The sequence below is a fragment of the Thermobia domestica genome, chromosome 2, assembly GCF_964235325.1.
Source record: "Thermobia domestica chromosome 2, izTheDome1.hap1.1, whole genome shotgun sequence".
NCBI classification, from domain to species: Eukaryota; Metazoa; Arthropoda; class Insecta; order Zygentoma; family Lepismatidae; genus Thermobia; species Thermobia domestica.
The window spans coordinates 57,110,864-57,131,394 of NC_137455.1; the positions used below are offsets into that span (position 1 = coordinate 57,110,864).

Below are 20,531 nucleotides of genomic sequence, written 5' to 3' on the forward strand. Positions count from 1 at the left end.
ATTGGCAAGCACTATTATCTAATTTTGGAAGCAGTTTCTGAACAATTTTCTGAGGTATACCCGGTATCATCAAAGTTTGGTTTTTAAAATCAAGCATGACTCGTAATTGGGATAGTAAATCTAAGCCCATAATTAAGTTCTCGTTAAGATCTTTTATAACCAGAATAGGGATTGATATTTCGAAATCTTGAATAGATATTGACACACGGGTAATTCCTGCTACTCTCTTTTTATGTTTACCGGTAAAATCAACTATAATAAGGTTCTCAGCCTTTTGTAGCTTAGGATTCGAATAATTACTAGTGATTACTTTCCACCATGAATACGATAATAGAGAGGCGTTTGCTCCCGTATCGAGTAAAGCTTCGGTACTTAATCCATTGACTTTAATAGGTATTTTAGCAGTACTATATGATTTTAAAAATACAAAATTTTCTTCGATATTAAAACCATCATTGACAGTATCATCTTCAAACCAACAACGATTTACAACAGGTATAAATTGATATTGACACCTGTTAATTGCTATTTCCGAATAGTTATTCACAGAAACGTCATAGGAAAGATCATTTTCATAATTAGCATGAACCGGTAAATTGGAAGATAAATGTTCATAGAAATTATCGCTTAAATTTTTAGACAAATGCTCATGAGAACCTACAGCTGACATGGGTTTAACCCCTACCATATCAGCCGCAATTAGTTTAAATTCATACTCGAGTAGGGTTCCAATAGGGTACACTGTACAGCACAATCATGATTATGTCCTGTATTATTGTTTTGTACAGAAATTACTTCAATACCTGGATCTTGATGTGAAGTGCCATCTCTTATCCTTCCATTACTTCTATCCACGTAGTTCGCTGCGTTGGTGGAATTTCTCCATACATTTCGTCTATTTTTAAACCTATTTTGACTATATGGTCTAACATAGGAATTATTACGATTAATTAGGTTAGGCGGATTCCCTACATAACCTTGTCTATTTTGTTCATTTTGATTGCTAGAGTATACTCGTCTTAGGTTCGGTTCATTATTATTCACACTTCGGATATCCAAATTCCGAACAGGGACCAAATGATCTGAAGTATTTTTATTTTTACCCATTCCTGGTTGTGTTAGATTCATAGCATGATATTGAGTTTCGTAGCATTGCACAAGCATTAATAAATGACTGAAACTCATACACTGGGTGGAAAATAAGATCTGCTGTAATTTAAATGGAAGCAAATTGCGAATCGATGCAATTATTCTTGATTCCGATTGCAAGGGATTAACAACTTTTAATTCGTTATAGACATTTACAACAAACTCTACAATAGATTTGTGCAATCGAGGATTGAAATGTTGATTTCTAAGAGTGGCATCTCTGTTTGCCAGCAAAAAGTCATTTTCGTAATTCGCGATCAATGCCGCTTTAAATTCCTCATACTGCTTGCTAGCTTCGTTCTGTTCCATAGTCTGGCTAACTTCGTTAAATTTCAGTTCTATCTTCTTTTCCATGGTCTGGTTAGATTCGTTTAACTTCTGTTCCATGGTCTGGTTAGATTCGTTTAACGTCTGTTCCATGGTCTTGTTAGCTTCATTGAATTTCAATTCTATCTTTTGTTTCATGGCCTGGTTAGCTTCATAGAACTTCCGTTCCATGGTCTGGTTATATTCGTTGAACTTCTGTTCTATGGTTTGTTTTATCTCGGTCGTCATTTGCATAAGTTGTCGCTGCACAGCTAACAAAAGTCGATCCTCAGAAGACAAACTTGGTGTTGCACTACTTTCACCTTGATTACTGGTATTTGATTCCTGTTGCACAATTTCACTATCCATTTTTCTTTTGATGACCTTACCGCTTCGTAATACGGTTAAATTCGTATTCATAAATGGTAATATCCAAGTAAATTCAGCCCTACTTTCCTTCTTCGGGAACTGAATTTTTAAAAGTCCCGGGTTTGGTAAACCAAATTTTTATAACGACTCTATAGAAAAGCGTCGTCAACCTGGTCCGTCTGGTAAAATATAAGTTACGAAGCGATAATAACTTTTCTTTATGCAAGAATCAACTCAGATATTCAAAGATCATTAGTCTCACCTTTATTGCTTGATATGTCTTAAATATTCCTTTTAAGACCGTAAAATACATAAATTTACTTGACTAGGTCAACACATAACATGTACATAGCCACAACTATCCCATAATAATCTCTTACATATATTAAAAAAATTCTTCTTTTCTGTTAATTTAAAATGAACATTCTACTAAGTATATTACATATTTATGAGCACTTTTTGCCCACGGTACAGGTAAATATTATACAAACTAAAGTATTTCGTTATACAAGTGAAAGTAATAAACAGACCAAATTATCTGTTAGTGTTAAAAAGCATAGTGACAAGCATTCACCTGTATTCAAATCTTATTTAGCCACCGTTAAGACTGATTGTAAATTTTGTAAAGCTGGAAAACATCCTCTGTTTACTTGTGGGTTATTCAAAGGTGCTCCAATTAATCAGAAGTATAAATACTTGCGTAAAGAAAACATTTGTTTTAACTGTTTGCGTAGTGAAAATCATAATTCATCTCAGTGCAAGTCTGGAACATGTAGACATTGCAATGCTAAACATAATACTTTGCTTCATACAGACAGAACTGTATCGAAGGGTGACGAAGCGTCAGTACATACTCAGCATTCAAATAGTACCAGCAGTGGTATGGTGTCTCCAGATACCGGAATTTCATCCCCTAGCAACAGTAACGGTACACCTCAAGCATCGTATTGTTCGGTCAAGCAACAGAGTTCGTCACAGACTTTACTTGCTACGGCAATTGTGAAAGTCAAGGACAGTGAGGGAAATTGGGTCAACTGTCGGGCACTTTTAGATGCAGCTTCCCAAACGAGTTTTATTACTGAAGATTTTGTTCAGCGTCATCGTTTGAAGAAAATCAAACATCACGTGCCAATTCAAGGAGTAAATAACTCAACATCAGCAGCAAACTTTTGTGTTAACATTCAAATGAAGTCAACAATAAATGACTTCAGCATTCAAGTTACGTGTTCGGTTCTTCCAAACATAACTAATTTGATGCCAACGGAGAAGATTGATTGCAAGACATGGGGCATCCCTGCAGACATCAATCTAGCAGACCCAAGTTTTAATACACCTTCAAAAATAGATATTTTGTTAGGGTGTGATGTATTTTTTACCATTCTAAAACCAGAAAGAAGGACTAGACCTGGCTCTTATCCAGTACTTCAAAACACTGAACTAGGATGGGTGATAGCAGGGAAAATTCCCAGTACACAAGCCAGTAACTCAGCGTTAACGTTCTTCATCAGATCCGAAGACAATCTCAGCCAACAACTTCAGCGTTTTTGGGAATTGGAGGAATTCCATGCGAAGTTATTGTCCCCTGAAGAAGTAGCTTGTGAACAGCATTTTAAGAATAACACTACTCGTGACTCAGGCGGACGTTATGTGGTTCGTCTCCCGTTAAAGAAGGACAAGGCCACGCTTGGTGATTCATTACAGATAGCTCTCACACGGTTTCAACTTGAACGCAAATTGAATCGTGAACCTCAACTGAAACAAGACTACATAGCCTTTATGGATGAGTATGAACAATTAGGCCATATGCATCCTATTGGTACGTTAAGTGAAGTGGCTAAGGACAGTGTAGTTAGATACTTCATACCTCATCATTGTGTATTTAAGGATTCAAGCACAACCAAATTACGTGTTGTATTTGATGGATCTTGCCCCTCTACAAGTAGAGAATCACTGAATAGCATACAAATGGTAGGTCCTACAGTACAAGAAGATTTGGTTTCAATTGTACTTTGATTTCGTACTCATCAAGTGGCTCTTGTTGCTGATATTGCTAAAATGTATCGGGCTGTAGCTATGCATCCAAATGATCAACCTCTTCAATCCATTTTATGGAGGAAATCTAATCATGATCCCATATTCGTTTACAGTCTTGATACAGTAACGTATGGATTATCTTCAAGTTCGTTTCTTGCTACAAGGTGCTTGCGGCAGTTAGCACAAGATGAAGCAGTTAACTTTCCCAGTGCTTGTGAAGCACTAGAACGTGATTTCTATATTGACGATTATGTAGGGGGATCTGATAGTGTTCAAGGTGCACTTCAGATGTATAGTGACTTGACAAGGTTACTACAAAGGGGAGGATTCGTTTTGAGGAAATGGTGTTCCAATGACGTCACAGTGTTAAACTCCATTCCTGAAATGTTAAAAGAAACTCAGAGACTTATTCACTTTCACACGGAAGGTATCAAGACGTTAGGAATTTCATGGAATCCCACCTTTGACACATTTTTCATTAATGTTAGCTTAGTTAACACGAGTGAGAATCCTTCATCCCATCAAACTACGAAACGCAGCGTTGCCAGTATCATTGCAAAAATATTTGACCCTGCTGGATGGTTGTCTCCAGTAGTTATTAAGTATAAATTATTTCTTCAGCAGTTATGGTTAGTAAACATAGCATGGGACGACCTTCTTCCCATGGAATTAACTTATCAGTGGAACAAACTTTATTTGCAACTGCCATTGCTCAGTGATGTGCAAATTCTAAGATTTGTATTAGTGCCAGGAAACGTTAAAGAAATTCAAATCCATGGTTTTGCAGATTCCTCAGAAAAGGCTTATGGTTGTTGTGTGTATGTTAGATCTACTAATACCAACGGATCCACTGTCAGTCATTTGTTATGTTCAAAGTCAAAGGTTGCACCTATTAAAAGGACTACTTTGCCAAGATTAGAGCTATGTGCTGCAGTTCTTCTTGCGAAACTTATAAACAAAACTTTAGCAACATTGAGACTAACAGTATCTAGCATTCATCTGTGGACAGATTCTCAAATAGTTTTAGCTTGGTTAGCATCGCCAGCCCATCGTTGGAAACCGTTTGTAGCAAACCGTGTATCACAGATTCAGGAATTAACACATGTAAGCGATTGGAAACATGTTCTATCGCGAGATAATCCCGCAGATCTCATTTCAAGAGGAATTGACTCTAAAGTCATTCAGCAGAATCAACTTTGGTGGCATGGACCAGTTTGGTTGCAGCAAGAAGCTACTTATTGGCCTTCTTCGTTGCCAGACGACACTCAGGATTTTGAAGATATTCCAGAAGAATGTCAAAAATCATTTACTAATACATTACTCTCTCAAGTTAAAACTGAAGAAATTCTCTTAAGATTTTCAAAACTCACTCGACTGTTGAGAGTCATAGCATTATGTAAAAGATTTATTCCCAACGCAAGAAATCCCAAAAACAAACACTGTGGATCACTCTTAGCGTCTGATATTCAAGATGCTACACAGACCTGTGTTAGGATGACACAGCAGTCATACTTTTCACAAGATATCAAGGATCTTCAACGTGAGAAGCAAGTTTCTAAGCAGAGTTCGTTGCGAACATTGCATCCTTTTTTAGATAAGGAAAATATTGTTCGAGTAAGTGGTAGATTAGAAAATAGTGATCTTGAATTTAATAATAAGCATCAAATAATTTTACATCCGAAAAGCCATTTCACTCGTCTTTTAATTGAACACGAGCACAGAAGATTAATGCACGCCGGTCCTCAATTGCTTATGTCTTCAATTCGAGAAAGATATTGGATACCTAAAATCCGACAAACTATAAAGCATGTAATACATCATTGCAATACATGCTACCGTTTTAAGGTCTCAGTAGCACAACAATTAATGGGACAATTACCATCCACAAGAGTGCGTCCAAGTAAGGCATTTACTCATATTGGCGTTGACTATGCCGGACCTTTCCACATTAAATTGGGCTGTTCAAGAAACAAGAACACAAGAAAATGCTACGTCGCAGTTTTCACATGTTTGTCTACAAGAGCCATTCACTTGGAATTAGTTACTGATCTCACATCAGAGGCTTTCATAGCAGCTCTTCGTCGATTCACATCCAGAAGAGGAAAATGCGTGACAATCACCAGTGATAATGCCACTACATTTCAGGGAGCGAAAAATGAGCTCAAAGAATTATATCTTCTATTCCAAGGAAAGGAATTCAGCGACAGGATTCAGGCTTTTGCAGCAGAGGAAAATTTCGAATGGAAGTTTTCACCTCCGTGCAGTCCTTCATTTGGTGGAGTATGGGAGAGTGCTGTCAAGTCTATGAAGTACCATCTTCGAAGAGTAGCTGGCAATGCCGTTTTAACATACGAAGAATTCTAAACGCTTCTCTGTCAGATAGAAGCTTGTCTTAATTCTCGCCCTCTCATAGCTTTACCAGATTCGTACGAGACTTTCAGTTATCTTACTCCAGGCCATTTTTTAGTTGGTGGCCCTATTACATCTTTTCCTGAACCAGATTTAACTAGTACTGTTGAAAATCGCTTGAGTCATTGGCAACAAATCCAGAGGTACCAACAGCATATTTGGAAGAAATGGTCACAAGATTATCTTCATAGTTTACAGCAGCGTCAAAAATGGACATCAGTTCAACCCAATATTAAACCTGGAACGCTCGTCCTGTTGAAAGAAGACAACTTACCTCCACTTTCTTGGAAGTTAGGAATTGTTGAAGAAGTATTTCCAGGCAAGGATGGATTAGTGCGTGTAGTATCAGTTCGTACAAAGACTGGGACTTATAAGAGGTCATTATCAAAGTTAGTTCCTCTTCCGAATGAAGACACTGTAAACAGTTAATTTTCTTTTATAATTCATGTTTGGTTGGATACTTTGTATTCCAACGGAGGGGGGAGTATGTTTGATAATCATTTAATGTTTGTATATTACATTTTTGTTGCATTATTATCTTCTTTTGTTTTTTGCTTACGTCAGAATTTATGTTTGTCAGATAGATGGCAGTGTTGTTGGCCATGTCGAACATGAACTACCTGATGTAGTTCCTTCCGTGTGCTTTTTTTACTCATTAAACAGTAGTGTTTAATACACATTTCAAGATACATCAAACTATAATATTCATGCTAATACGCCAGTGTTGTGGTATATTTATTGTGTGACTCTTTCAAAGGCAGAAGTGTCTTATATGTATTTGTAGAAGTAGTGAAGATACTTGTAATTTAGTGCAGTTTAAATAAAAATTTCAACACAGCTCGATTCACTTATTATCAATCAGCGTCTATGGTAAATAAAACAATATTTTCTGTACAAGCAGCAGATGGTCCTCCAACAGCCAATTGTGAGTTTTCTTGGGAAACTCCTGTTTTTCCCCACATTCTCATTTTATTACTTCTTCCATAATCATTCACTTGCTTTAGTCATCCATCCCCCTTAGCCTAAAGGGGGACACTAAAATGAAATATTTCGATTTTAAAACTTTATTCTTGTCAGTAATCGCAACTTTTTTTTATACTTTTAATAATTAAAACAACTACGATGACGAAAACAGGTATAGTTTATTCGAATAATAATCAGAGTGGATTTGAAATCATGTAAAGCGTGGTGGAAAAAAAATCCGAGTCTTACAATCATTAACTTATCTGTAGTATGTATGCAATAAATGCAATATGTGAAAATTTTTCTGTGCTCTACAAACAGACTTTTTTTTTTTTTTTTTGCATCTGTTTAGTTAACAGACACCAACATTTTAAATTCAAGAGACACTAATTTTGAATACCAAGTATTAGCAGCCACAAACTACCAAGGTATAAATTTGGTTTTAAATTCTTTGGCTGAGGAAAAGCTTCAAGCATCAGTAAGATGCCTGGCAAAACATGGACGATTCTTGGAAATTGGAAAATTCGATATATTAAACAATAATGCGCTAGGTAAGTACAATCTAACTCTTATACTTCCTCTCTAAATACGAAATAGTAATATCGACTTTCTGAAATAAAGAGAGAGAGTTGTGCTTCTGTACTTTAAAACCTATAACATTAATACTATTATATTAAATTTGTATTATCATATACGCTTATATTCGTGTCATCGGATAACTCAATGTAGATTATAAATATAAAAATAACTTACTATTTTTATCTATTTTCCATTTTAGTTTGTTATTATTATTACATAAAGGGTTCGAGGGAAAACACGATAATTAATATTTTTTTTTCATTTTTAGGTTAAGCACACTGATAAATCTTTAATTTTTCTCTTGCAATTATGCTTAGCAAGAAATGATTCTTATGTTTGTATGTCAAATCATCGGAATAAAAACGTATTATTGCTGGAAATTGAAGTGCAGGCGTTAATGTATATTTATTTTAAAAGAGATGTAAAACTGTTAAACATAGCATGTTTGTTTCCCAAATCCTTGATGAAATAAATTCAAACAAATATAAATGCAACCGTCTCAAGAATGTAAATGGTAGTAGTAAAAACGAACTTTAAAGCGTAAGTAATCAATTTTATAATTTCAATATTTTGACTTCTGTTCTCTCCTGTTTATTGGGTTCTATCCTAAAATTGTGTGTGGAAATTCAGTAAATAATACTATGTTTGTTGTGTAATTGACGTGAGATTTATGGTGCTGATATTCCATTAGTGAATGTTCCTTTTAATTATGTTACTTTTTGTGTATGTTAGGAATGAATTTCTTTGGAAGGGACTGCTCATTCCATGGTATTATGTTGGACGTTATAATGACAGAAACAACATCAACGAAGAAGCAAGTACATTCCCTGGTTTTAGAGGGAATTAAATCTGGTGGTGTCAAACCTCTGAATACAACAGTCTTCCCTGCCGAACAAGCAGAAGACGCTTTCAGGTAACATAATTAGCTATCTTGCAATGTTAAAAGTTTACCCTTTTAGTAATTCCACATTTTCTGAATTTATATTAATGATAGTTCTATTTTTGTTTAGTGTTTTAATTCGTTTGGTTAATCTGTGCAGGCGTCGAAGTTGCGAACTAATTTTCTTCTTTATAAATGACGTCAAGTACATGGTAGGCTTGCCAGTGGTACTAATTTTACTTGGGATTTCTTTCATATGCATTTTTTTTTTAAAAAAAGGATAAGCTGAAGTAATTCACGTCAAATGAAAGCAGTCGTGCATGTACTTTAAGTCGTTTTGAGCTGAGTACGTATATATATATATATATGAGTACGTATATGAGTACGTACGTATATATATATATATATATATATAAAGCTAATGCACTGACCATGTGCTACCGGCTGAAATGTTCGTTTTGGGTAATGCTAGTAAGGCCTGGGCTAGCTTCAACTCCACTGGGTGATGTGTGGTCAGTGCATTACTGGAGCCCTTCAAGTTAATAGCTCAACACCGAAAAACATCAATGATCCAATTGGGAGTAGAACCAGGAACCACGCATTACGATTAAGTCGCGCGCGCTAACAATTCGACTAAACAGAAACTCAATAAAATTTTAAAATAAACTTTAACATCTTGTTTCTATTTTTAATGAATGCTCTGTATTCGCACCCGCAAACAGTAAATTGAGATGCATACACTGATGAGAAAGAGCCCCTCCCTCCAAAAGATTATAATACTTTTCTTATAATTTATCACAAGTATTGTACAGTCACTTTAAGAAACTTACTTTCCAGAAGCTCCCTTTAATAATATATAAGATTTCAACAAATTGTTTACGTGCTGTATTTTCTCCTCAAAAGATGAAGAATACAGCACATAACCAATTTGTTGAAATCTTATGTAGGATTAAAGGGAGCTTCTGGAAAATAAGTTTCTTAAAGTGACTGTACAATACTTGTAATAAATTATAAGAAAAATATTATCAGGGATCACAAATGGAATACACTAACATGACATGAAGTTTTAATATCACTATACTAAGAAAGTGAGTTTGGAGCACATCAGCCTCTTGCTTACGCCAGGGGTGCCCACCGAGGGGGGCTATGACGCAAAGTGCGTCATTGAAATATTTGGGGGGTTAAAAATCTATATAAATATGTTTGAGGGGGTGTAAAAATTAATCGAAAAGATGATTTTTTCATGGAAGAACACCTACGGATAGACAATTGGGGGGTGCGTCATGTTCATAAGGGGGGTGGGCACCACTGCTTACGCCACTGGTCTACAGTGTTGATTTATGCACATATTTGAATAGAATGATTGAATAAAATATAACAATTATAATAACAATTTTCACACTTTTGTCTACCGCACAAGCAGCTCTTCTTGTTGTTTTATTAAATGCAATGTTAAATAATATCTATGAATGTGCCGCGAAAATTCTAGTTACACCTGAAGTGTGCCACAAGTTAAAAAAGGGTGGAAAACGCTGCGTTATAGGCCTAATTGCATTGAAGCAGAAACTTAGGCCAATTCTACATCAGTAAGTTCGTTATAAATTATAATTGTGTTGGTAATAGTTTCAGCATATGCTCAACTAAAATCAGGTTAGATCAAGACAAGAAATATAATAGCATCATATTTTAAAAATTAGAAGCATCATTAAAATTGTGCAAAAAATCAGGTGAAAATTAAAAGATACAATCTTGATACCAATAGTTTGTATTTTTAATATTTGAATTCTATTAATTCTTGGTTTCTGAGTGTGCTAATCAGGCACGTAGCTAAGGAGGGTCCGGACCTTTCTCCCTTCGAAACCAGAAATGAAAAATTAAGGAAAGGTTAAACAAAAAGAAATGAGAAAAAGAAAAATCAACGTTAAAAATAAAAAGCCACAGCAAGCCTTTTGTTACTCTTTCTTATGAGGAGATTTGTATTACTTGCAATACATTGTGGCGAATAAGCGGGATATCCTGGAAAAGTCAGGGAATTTGAAATTTCTAGAAAAGTTACGGAATTCTCAGAATTTCTGCTACTAGTGAGGGAAATTTCAAGCTTTCAAAAGCATAATGCCGTTCTGGAACAGTGTGGATATTTTTTATAATATTTTTCGTCATTGTTTCTCCGCAATATCAAACATGTTATTTGAGAAAGAGTTTTTTACTGTTCCTTTAACCTGTCATTGAACAGACAGTAGTTGACGGAATAATGAAAATAAAAACTACCGGTATGTGGAAAGAAAGTTCTCTTTAACATTTGATTCAACAAAGAAAGGAACACAGATATTGTAAAATATTTTACAAGGTTGGATATGTAGTATGTACTTTTTGTAATAGTTGAGGTCATAATGAAGGGAAAATTGTTATATTTGAATGAACAAAGGGAGAAACGTAAATATTGTAAAATCTTTTTCAATACTTTGTATATTTCTTTACTCGAGATTTCTTCATACTTTGTTATTTAAATACTTACTAACATATCCTCATTTTATTGTCCTAACAAACCAATATATGTTGCCAGTAAAATAGTTTAGATTGATCGAGCTCCTGGTGTAATAACCACAGTGAGATAAGTGATCTCACGCCCCCCTTCCCATTACGAAATCCTGGCTAAATGAACCAATATATGTTGCCAGTAAAATAGTTTAGAATGATCGAGCCCCTGGTGTAATGACCGCAGTATTTCATGTCACGGAACCCTCCCTTTACGAAATCCTAGCTGCGTGCCTGTGCTGATGTACGTACGTTAATATGTTGTGCTCATTTTCTCAAGGTAATCCCTATAAAATGTAGTATTTCCTATGGAGGATAAACAATGCTTTCCTTCTATAATGATGCACATCAGTGTACAAATTGTATTTCACGTTTATTAGAACAATAGAGAGACAGTTCTTTACAAGCATTTGAAGAGGGCTGTCATTCATAATTGATGCTAAAGCATATCAAAGAACGAAGATAAGATTGATTTGAAGTTTGCTATGCTGAATAAGATGAACAATTGTCTATTTATGTAAATAATGATGACAAAAAATATTATTATTGTAATAAAATGATGAATCGTCGAAAGTTCACATTGAGAATAAATAGTTAAATTAAATACAAATACAAAGTAATGTACGATGGTATACGTAAAGATGTTTTTAAAAAAGCGTATTCTCTGCCTTCACTAAATCTGTTATCCTCTAGTTATTTTCTTACCTTCATATATATGTTGTTCTTATTGTCTTCACTCGTTCTTCTCGGATGTTTTATCCTTCTTCATGTAATCTATGTCATGTTCTAATTATTGACCGATAATCTAATATGGAGACTAACAGAAAGTAGAATAACTACATGATATATTCTATAATATTACCCGATATCATTTTAATTACAAATAGTAGTCATAATATCAGTACATAGAAATGTGTTTGAGTTCTTTCACCATTAAATTGCATTAACACGTAGGACGTCATTAAATTGCAAGGAAAATACTGTTGACAGTATCTCCCAGACCGAGATCTGTGATTTAATTAAAATTCAAGACTACCTTTCAAATCAGAATATAGTCAAGAAAGGGTCAAAACAATTGCATGAAGCATTGTAGATATAATGCTGTCGAACATATATGTTCTTACTTTGGTTTGAGGTTAACATCTCACGATTATAGTGGACCTGCTGATTATAGTGGAATGCGAACCACTTTTTCGATCAAATGTATCCCCACCGGGAATCGAACTCGGGACCACGCACACCAAAGGCAAGCGTGCTAGCCAGTAGGCCAAGCAGGGGCCTATTTGTGTTCTTCTGTGAGCTGATATAGATGAAATGCATTTTAAATGCTATTTGCAAACTACTTTGGAAATATTTAAAGCTAACCAATGCTGGTGTAATAACTAAGCTATTGTTATTATTTTTCTTTATTAGATTCATGGCTTCAGGAAAGCATATTGGAAAAGTAATACTGAAGATACGAGAAGATGAACCAATTAAGATTTGCCCTGCAATTCCTACAACTGTCAAAGCAGTGCCCAAATTCTTCTGTGATCCTGCTCAAACGCACATTATTATTGGTAGGTTTCTCTAATTAAATTTCAATATATCTAGGTAGATATACATTTTAAATTTAAAAACCTAACTTACTGAATATGACTTACTAATCTTCAAATCTAGTGCTCCAAATTTAGATAACTTGTAACACATAACCATAGGTATCTTACACTACAGAGAAGAAAATAAATGAATTTTAAAAATAAAGAAACGAAATAGTTTGATAGATTGTAGGCGTAATTCAAGCCCATTTTGCCTAACGGTTTACCAGATGCTAATTTCTCCAAGATAAGAATTTCCACCATTTTAGGCAAGATGAGAATTCCCATCTCTCGTAATAGCATCTTGCCTAAAATTATGTATGTTAAATTTTATAAATTTGTGATATTTTAGCAAAAGAAATTATTAGTTTCTAAAAAAAATAATCAAACTCACTTCCTTAAAAAAATATAGAAAATGAAAGCAGGAAGACATACAGGTGAAAACGTAAATTGAAAACTATGTAAGCTGCCTTCAAAATAAACATTGGTCATGTTAGCGGAGCTCTTCTGTAGACAGTCTCATATATCTTAATTAATTTTAGCTCCATAAGCTTTAGGTTAATCTTGTATTGTTTATATAAATACTAATATCTATCCAGAATGTATAATCTTTAATCATTTCTTTATACTAGCTAGATTAAAGATGCTTCAAAATCACAAAAATATCTCTATACTAGGGATAAAACTTAACTGTAGATATTCTCAGTAAAGGTCAATCAAAAACGTAACTTTCCTTGTTTCGTCATTTCATACCAGGAGTACAATCTACTTAATGTATTTATTTAAGCAACAAACGATACTAATTTTAAAGCAACGAAACACTGTGAAACTATGAAATCATACACACATTTGCAAAACAAGATTACGCTAGATTTAGTAATCTGAATTGAAGATTGTACATAAAAAAATTAGTGGTTGGCACAAAAACCGGTTTTTCGGTTTTCGGTTTTTAGAAAAACCGAAACCGGCGTTTGAAAATTTTCAAAAAACAGGTTTTGGTTTTCTTCAAAACCGGTTCCGTTTTTTCCCAAATTTGTTCTATTTCTGACCAGAATAGTGTTTCGTTGTTCTCCAGAAACCGAATCCGTTTCCACAGAAATAGTTTTATGTGTTTTCCAAAAGTTTCACCGAAACCAGTTTCGGTGAAAACCGAAATGTCCGTGTTTCGGTTTTTAAGAAACCGGATTCCGGTTTTATAAAAACTGGTTTTGTCCATCCCTAATGAAAATCAATAACGTAATTGCAACATTGGTGCTTTCTATCAGCTACACTATCAATATGAAAGACTGAGTTCTAAAACATAAATAAAATTGTTTGCAGTTGTTTTCGAGAATATCGTATTTTGGTTTGCACTTCACATATATTATCGTTATTCTTAGAGAAAGAGCTGGAAGTAAAAAAAAAAAAAAAAAAAAAAAAAAAAAAAAAAAAAACACCGTAGAGTCTCATCAAGATCTTCGAATTTGGCACTTACCTAGGCATGTTTACATACCAATGAATGAACGGAAAAGTAGATGACTGACGAACAGATAGATATACATCAGAAATAACATTTTTAAGAAACGAACATGAAAATCGGTTGAAACACCGAATTCGATTTTGTCCGTTGTCATCTTTCCTAGTTCCGCTTAGAAGAAACAAGTGGTAAATTTGTAATGAGTTGATTGAATCTAATAGATCTTGCAAGTCATAACAGTTCAGTCCTAGATAGTTCAACATTGGTGCATGGTGTCCTTGGTTCGATTCCAGCTCGGGCCAAATGAGCTTTTTTGGTGGACAAACACCGTGTGCGTTGATTTTCTAGAGGTTTTCCCGTTTCCTAACAGTTTCTTCATTCCGCCATTTCCTTCATTTCCCATCATCGCCGTCTCCTTTAGTCTAGTCAGCATAACGTCTAGTGATGAGCGCAAGAGTCTTGGTCTTGCAGTTGTGCAAGAGTCTTGCATGCAAGACCAAGACCAAGACCAGGAATCCCGATGCAAGACCAAGACCAAGATTCTTGCGCAAGAGTCTTGCACAAGTACAGGTATTACTTGATTGTTTATAGAATGTAAAAAGCGGAAAAATCATTACATCTTTCATTTGAATTTCTTGGCTTCAGTAAAAATATCGCTGGAGTGAATATGTTCCTAATATTTTATAGAAATCGTATGACTCTATATGCCCTTGTAGCATATAACTACAGTATGTCGCTTTCTGAATCGGTTATTTGCGTTTTCTGTAGTTATGATAATACTCGTTTTCAAGACACGCAGGTATCATTCTAATCAAATCTTGGGGCCGCGGTGGCTCAGTGGTAGAGCGTTCACCTCTGGTGCTAGGGGTCTCGGGTTGAAATCCTGCTCCCGCCAAGTGAACTTTGTGGTGGGCAAACACCGTGTGCGTGGGTTTTCTCGGGGTTCTCCCGTTTCCTCCCACTTTCTTAATTCCACCATTTCATTCATCTCTCATCATCACCGTCTCCTTTAGCCTAAACGGCATAACCGTGGGACGTAAAACTCAAAAATTTCATTTCATTTTCATTTCTAATCAAATCTTGTTGCATACAGAGAAATGTGTCATCCGTGCTGGGTTACAATGAATTCGTGTATTTGTAAACAATAAAGATTACTTTTCAGAAAATCAGACATTATTCTACAGATGTGTGTTATCTGGAGTAAATTTAAACCTTTGACCTTCGAGCTGGTAAAGTTTGTCTTCTCGTCCAGCGATAAATATAGCAAAAGAGGGATTTGTTTTTCACCCTACAGTTGCTTCATGCGTGGTGGCTGAGTGGTAGAGCGTTCACCTTTAGTGCATTTGGTTCCTGGTTCGATCCCTGCTTGCGCCATGTGTGAGCTTTTGTTGTACAAACACCGTGTGCGTGAGTTTTTTCGGGATTTTCCCATAACATCCTACTTTCTGTATTCTACCATTTCATTGATTTCTCATCATCACTGTCTCCCTTAGCTGCGGTGCATAATCGTGGGACGTTAAACTAGATATTTTATTTCATTTGAAAACATATTAGTCGTGTTCTTCCAAAACTATAGAGAAATATAGTACTGAACATCCGTAATTCCGTACACCATAAATGTTGATTTCATTGGAATGGCCTTGGCTCCGAGGCTCAAGCATCCGTTGGAGATTTTTAATGTGTGCTCATAAAATTAATATCGAAATAACATTTTCTTGACATTGACAAAAACTTAATACATGTAACCGCAAGTTTGATTTCATGGGTAGATGCTTATCCGTTGAAAAATTGTTTATTAATTTAACTTTTAGCCTCCTTAGGTATACGGCACATCGAGGATTGAGCGATATAACATTATACAACAATAAATAAGCCATATTCACAAACGAGAGTGATTTTGTACAGCTATTTTCAATATCTTGCAGTTTGTTGGCATTATTTTGTATTTCTATAATATAGGCCAAAAGTAATTATTTATATAAATTGAGTTTAAACAAAATACATAGACAAGCGAGTCATTTTCAATTTTCATTCAAATTATTCTAAAATATTAAGAGGTTTGATTTTAATCATTATTATTTTTATTTTATCTCTCTCTTTTTTTTTTTTTTTTGACAAGTATTGCTGAACATATCATCATCATCATAGCTATTCTGCCATTATCGGCAGTTGACTTGCTGCAACTAAGAAGCTTCGATGTACACTTGTCCTCAGCTAGTCTCTTCGTCTTGATATAGCAATTTTCTGTTTTAATATCTTCCTTCAACTACAGTCTCCTTCACCCCCTCCCTCTCTTTTCTTCCACCATACTCTCTAGCACGTCCCTCATAATATAGTTCCTCCTCAGCCAATATCCTAACAAGTTCCTCTTCCTCCTCTTAATTACACCTAAAATTCTTGTTTTCTCCCATACTGCTACTATTTCTAATAATTTCTCATTCGTTTTCCGTTCAACCGAGCTAATTCTCTTCTTTTATCTCCATGGCCACGTTTCCAAAGCCTCCATTTTTTCACCGTTTTGCGTAACGTCCATGTTTCTGTCCCGTAGAGAACGCATTCGAATCTGTAAAGCAAAATCTCAATATATAATTGGAAGTTTGTTCAATACAAAGATTAGGTAGTCGTGGTTGAAGAAAAAATCCGACACCTTTAGAGTGTAAAAGTAATTTTGAAATTCATGATATTTCAGTAATCTGTGCCGTCTTGATTTACTTTCATGCGTCTCAGGGGTAGTTTGTTTGTGAACCAGTTTGTGAACCAGTGGAGTATTAAATCTGTTAAAAAATATAAAAAAGATTACGAAACGTTGTGATTTATAAGTAGTGAAGCGTGTCCATCCATTGAAAAAAAATAATAAAGGTCCTCACCTATGTTGTACACTATCATCATACACGAAGATAAACTATTACATTTAGAAGCATACATTGTGTTTACGTTAGTATTGGCGCATAGAAGAATTTATAATCCCCTATATCCTGAGTAAAATTTACTTATGGAAAGCATATTATTTCTTAAAAGCAAGACTTGCAAGGCTCTTGTAGGCAAGACCAAGACCAAAACCTGGTGTGCAAGACCAGGACCAAGACCAAGACCAAGGGTTCCAGTACAAGACCAAGACCGAGACCAGGTGCGCAAGATGAAGACCACCCGGGTCTTGGTCTTGGTCTTGCATTTGCTCATCACTACGTGGAACGTAAAACTTTATGATTGCAACTCATAACAGAGACAACTGACAAACCGTTCAAGGCAATTTTTTCTGCCTTTTGGGACTGACCAACTCTGTAGTCATTTTCTTATATTTTGTGAAATTTTGATGTTCGTTTCACCATTAGTGATGCAACGTGTTATAGAAGCAAGCGATGGTTTTATTATTATTATTATTATTATTATTATTATTATTATTATTATTATTATTATTATTATTATTATTATTATTATTATTATTATTATCCATCGTAATACTCTTTATTGATTTCACTGTTTCATAAAAATCAAATATTACTTACAAATATCTCGCGGAACATATACCGTATTCTCGCGTGTATAAGCCGCACACTTAAAATTTATCTTTACATCCGTTTTAAAAAATCTGAAGGATAAACCGCGGGTAGAATGTCTATCAAGCTACAGTTAAAATAAAGTCATGTGTACGTACTTATCATACACTAAGACTTTTTTATTCTAAAATAAAATCACACTGTCATTACCACTAGAGAGGTTGCTCAAAATGTACAGTTGTAATTTTATTCACTGTCACTACCAGTAGAGAGGTTGCTTGCACTATCAGTACCTGCATTAGAGGCATCACTGGCATCAGATCACTATCGCTGATATCCCATAGCACATCATCCTGGGAGCCGTCCAGAGCATTCGATATTCCACACTTCAAAAATCCTTTGACGATCGTTTCAGGTTTAATACTTTCCCAGACTGCCAGAACCCATTCACACACAAGCCGCACAGTCGGACGTTTGATCTTACCTTTGGGTGTACGGTCATTGTTTCCTGCAATCATCCAATCATTGTAAAGTCTCCTGAATGAACTTTTAAAGGAGCGATTAACAGTAATATCAAGGGGCTGAAGCATGGAAGTAAGGCCCCCAGGAACAACAGCTATGTCAGTTTTACACTCATTTAATGTTTGCTTCACACAAGGAGTCACGTGAGCTCGGAAACTATCCCAAACTAACAAGCTTTGAGGTTTCAGCAAACCACCAGGTCTTCTGTTCCACACCATTCGTAGCCAGTCCAACACCAGATTCTCTTCCATCCATCCTTTTTCCTGAGCACACACAAAAATACCCGGCGGTATGTCTGTTGGTACAGTCTTTCGCTTCAAGACAACGTAGGGTGGTAGTTTTTCTCCATCTGCCAGAACAGCCATCATAACGGTACATCGCTGCTTCTCACCACCTGTAGTCTTTATTCTTACTGTGCGCGAGCTTCTTGGCGCAATTGTAGTAGACATAGGCATGTCCCAGTAAATGAGTGTTTGATCAGCATTACCGATTTGGGAGAGCGCATACCCATTGGCTTGTCGCTTACGGATAATGAATCTCTCAAACTTCAAAATTTCATCGTCCAAGTCTGCTGGAAAACCTTGAGCAACTGTTGTCCTACGACGCAGTGACAAGCCATTCCGACGCATAAAACGTGCACACCATCCAGCACTTACTCGAAAATCGTGGCTTACTCCCAACCGACGACCCTCTACAAGAGGTTGAATCATATCAACTGTAACAGCATAACCTGAACTTCTTTTCTCATTAACGTAAGATAAAACATTTTCTTCCAATTGTGGATACTTAGCTGCTTTTCCACGAAACGCATTCCTCTTGCCCCTTGTTGCTTGAAGTTCATTCTTCTGCTTTTTCCAACGTCGCACATTGGATTCATCCACGTGAAAATGATGTGCAGCAGCTCGGTTCCCGTTTTCCTCAGAGAATCGGATAACTTGCAATTTAAAATGTGCAGTCGTTTGGACATTTTCTTTAGAAGAAATCCACAAGGCACGCTCTTCGTAACGTATAGGTGCAGCGCACGAGACAGACTGCCTTCTCGTAGAAAAACTCTTGAGTGCCCGATTGTTATCGCAGAGGAATCTTTTGTTCGTTTACCGGTAATTGTTCATTTTAATCAACAATAGCGGTGTTTGAGTTAACTTGTTTGTTCCTGTGTTGAATTGTAGTTTCGTCTGATTGTGGCCTTGTGGGTTTGTTTTCTATACGTGTTTCTTATGATGTACGGTAAATACCGTACAACAAACGTAAAAAATTAATACCGTAATTATCTTTGTCATTTTAAATCATACGCGTTTATAAGCCGCACCCTACATTTTCGTTTGCTTTTTCGTGAAAAAATGTGCGGCTTATACACGCGAGAATACGGTATATTGAAATGTAGAGGAATATACAAGGTTCATTCAATAAAAGAGCCATTATTTTAAAGAAGCTATTACGAGAATGGAATACAACACATTCATTTTTCAACGTAATCAGCCTCAAGTTCTATTGACTTATGCCAGTGCTGGAAAAGCTTCTCAATTCCACGTGAAAATAATTCTAGGAGGCTTTTGCGCAACCAGTTACACTGAGGAAAAAAATTGTAGGTGACGTACTTAAAAAAATAGATTACACGCGTAATTCCTGTAGTTTTTGGACTTAACGTACAGCAGACATATAACTGAAAACGCGTGTTATAATACTTTCTGTATAAGTACGCCATCTATACGTACTTTCCGTATGAAACAATGTAGGCGGTCAGAATCTCACATACAAATGAACGTATATAACATATAGCTGACGAAGGTAACACAAGTATATGCATGTGGTATACGGAAAAGTGTTATAAGTCAGACATCCCGCAACGGCATGATGTAACATCTAAGGGCAGTGCCTATGTAGCATACGGATAATGTATGCTCCGTACTGATTTCTATAGTAAGCAAGAGGATACCATATATTTATACAATATACCGCTGTCCGGAGAACGGATTTTTCTCTGTGTACGCACTGCTGTCTGGACTTCCACATCATCAGTGAATCTTGAGCCAGTAAGAGCTTTTCACCCACCTCGCACACACTTTCTTCAACGCTGGTACGTCATGAACAATATGGTGGGTTGGTCCGACACTAATGTTAATATTTGCCGCGATATCGCTCACCGTATCAACTCATCAAATCTCGCAATTGTTCTCCATGATATCACAAACAGAGCGCCCTGTGTGTGGCGAATTTTCAACACTTGTAGCACTCCGTTAGAACTTCTTTGCTAC

At 35.8% G+C, this 20,531-nt stretch overlaps 1 protein-coding gene across 6 annotated transcripts in view; it reads left to right on the top strand.

Moving 5' to 3' along the window:
• The window catches only part of LOC145672463 (fatty acid synthase-like), a 342,995-nt gene that overhangs the window by 294,270 nt on the left and 28,194 nt on the right, over positions 1-20,531 (top strand). For all 6 annotated transcript variants that reach the window (XM_081741622.1, XM_081741632.1, XM_081741635.1 and 3 more), the window contains 3 exons: positions 7,583-7,781; positions 8,542-8,722; positions 12,638-12,783. In XM_081741622.1, coding sequence (XP_081597748.1) covers positions 7,583-7,781; positions 8,542-8,722; positions 12,638-12,783 — 526 coding nt within the window. The remainder of the gene's footprint in view (positions 1-7,582; positions 7,782-8,541; positions 8,723-12,637; positions 12,784-20,531) is intronic.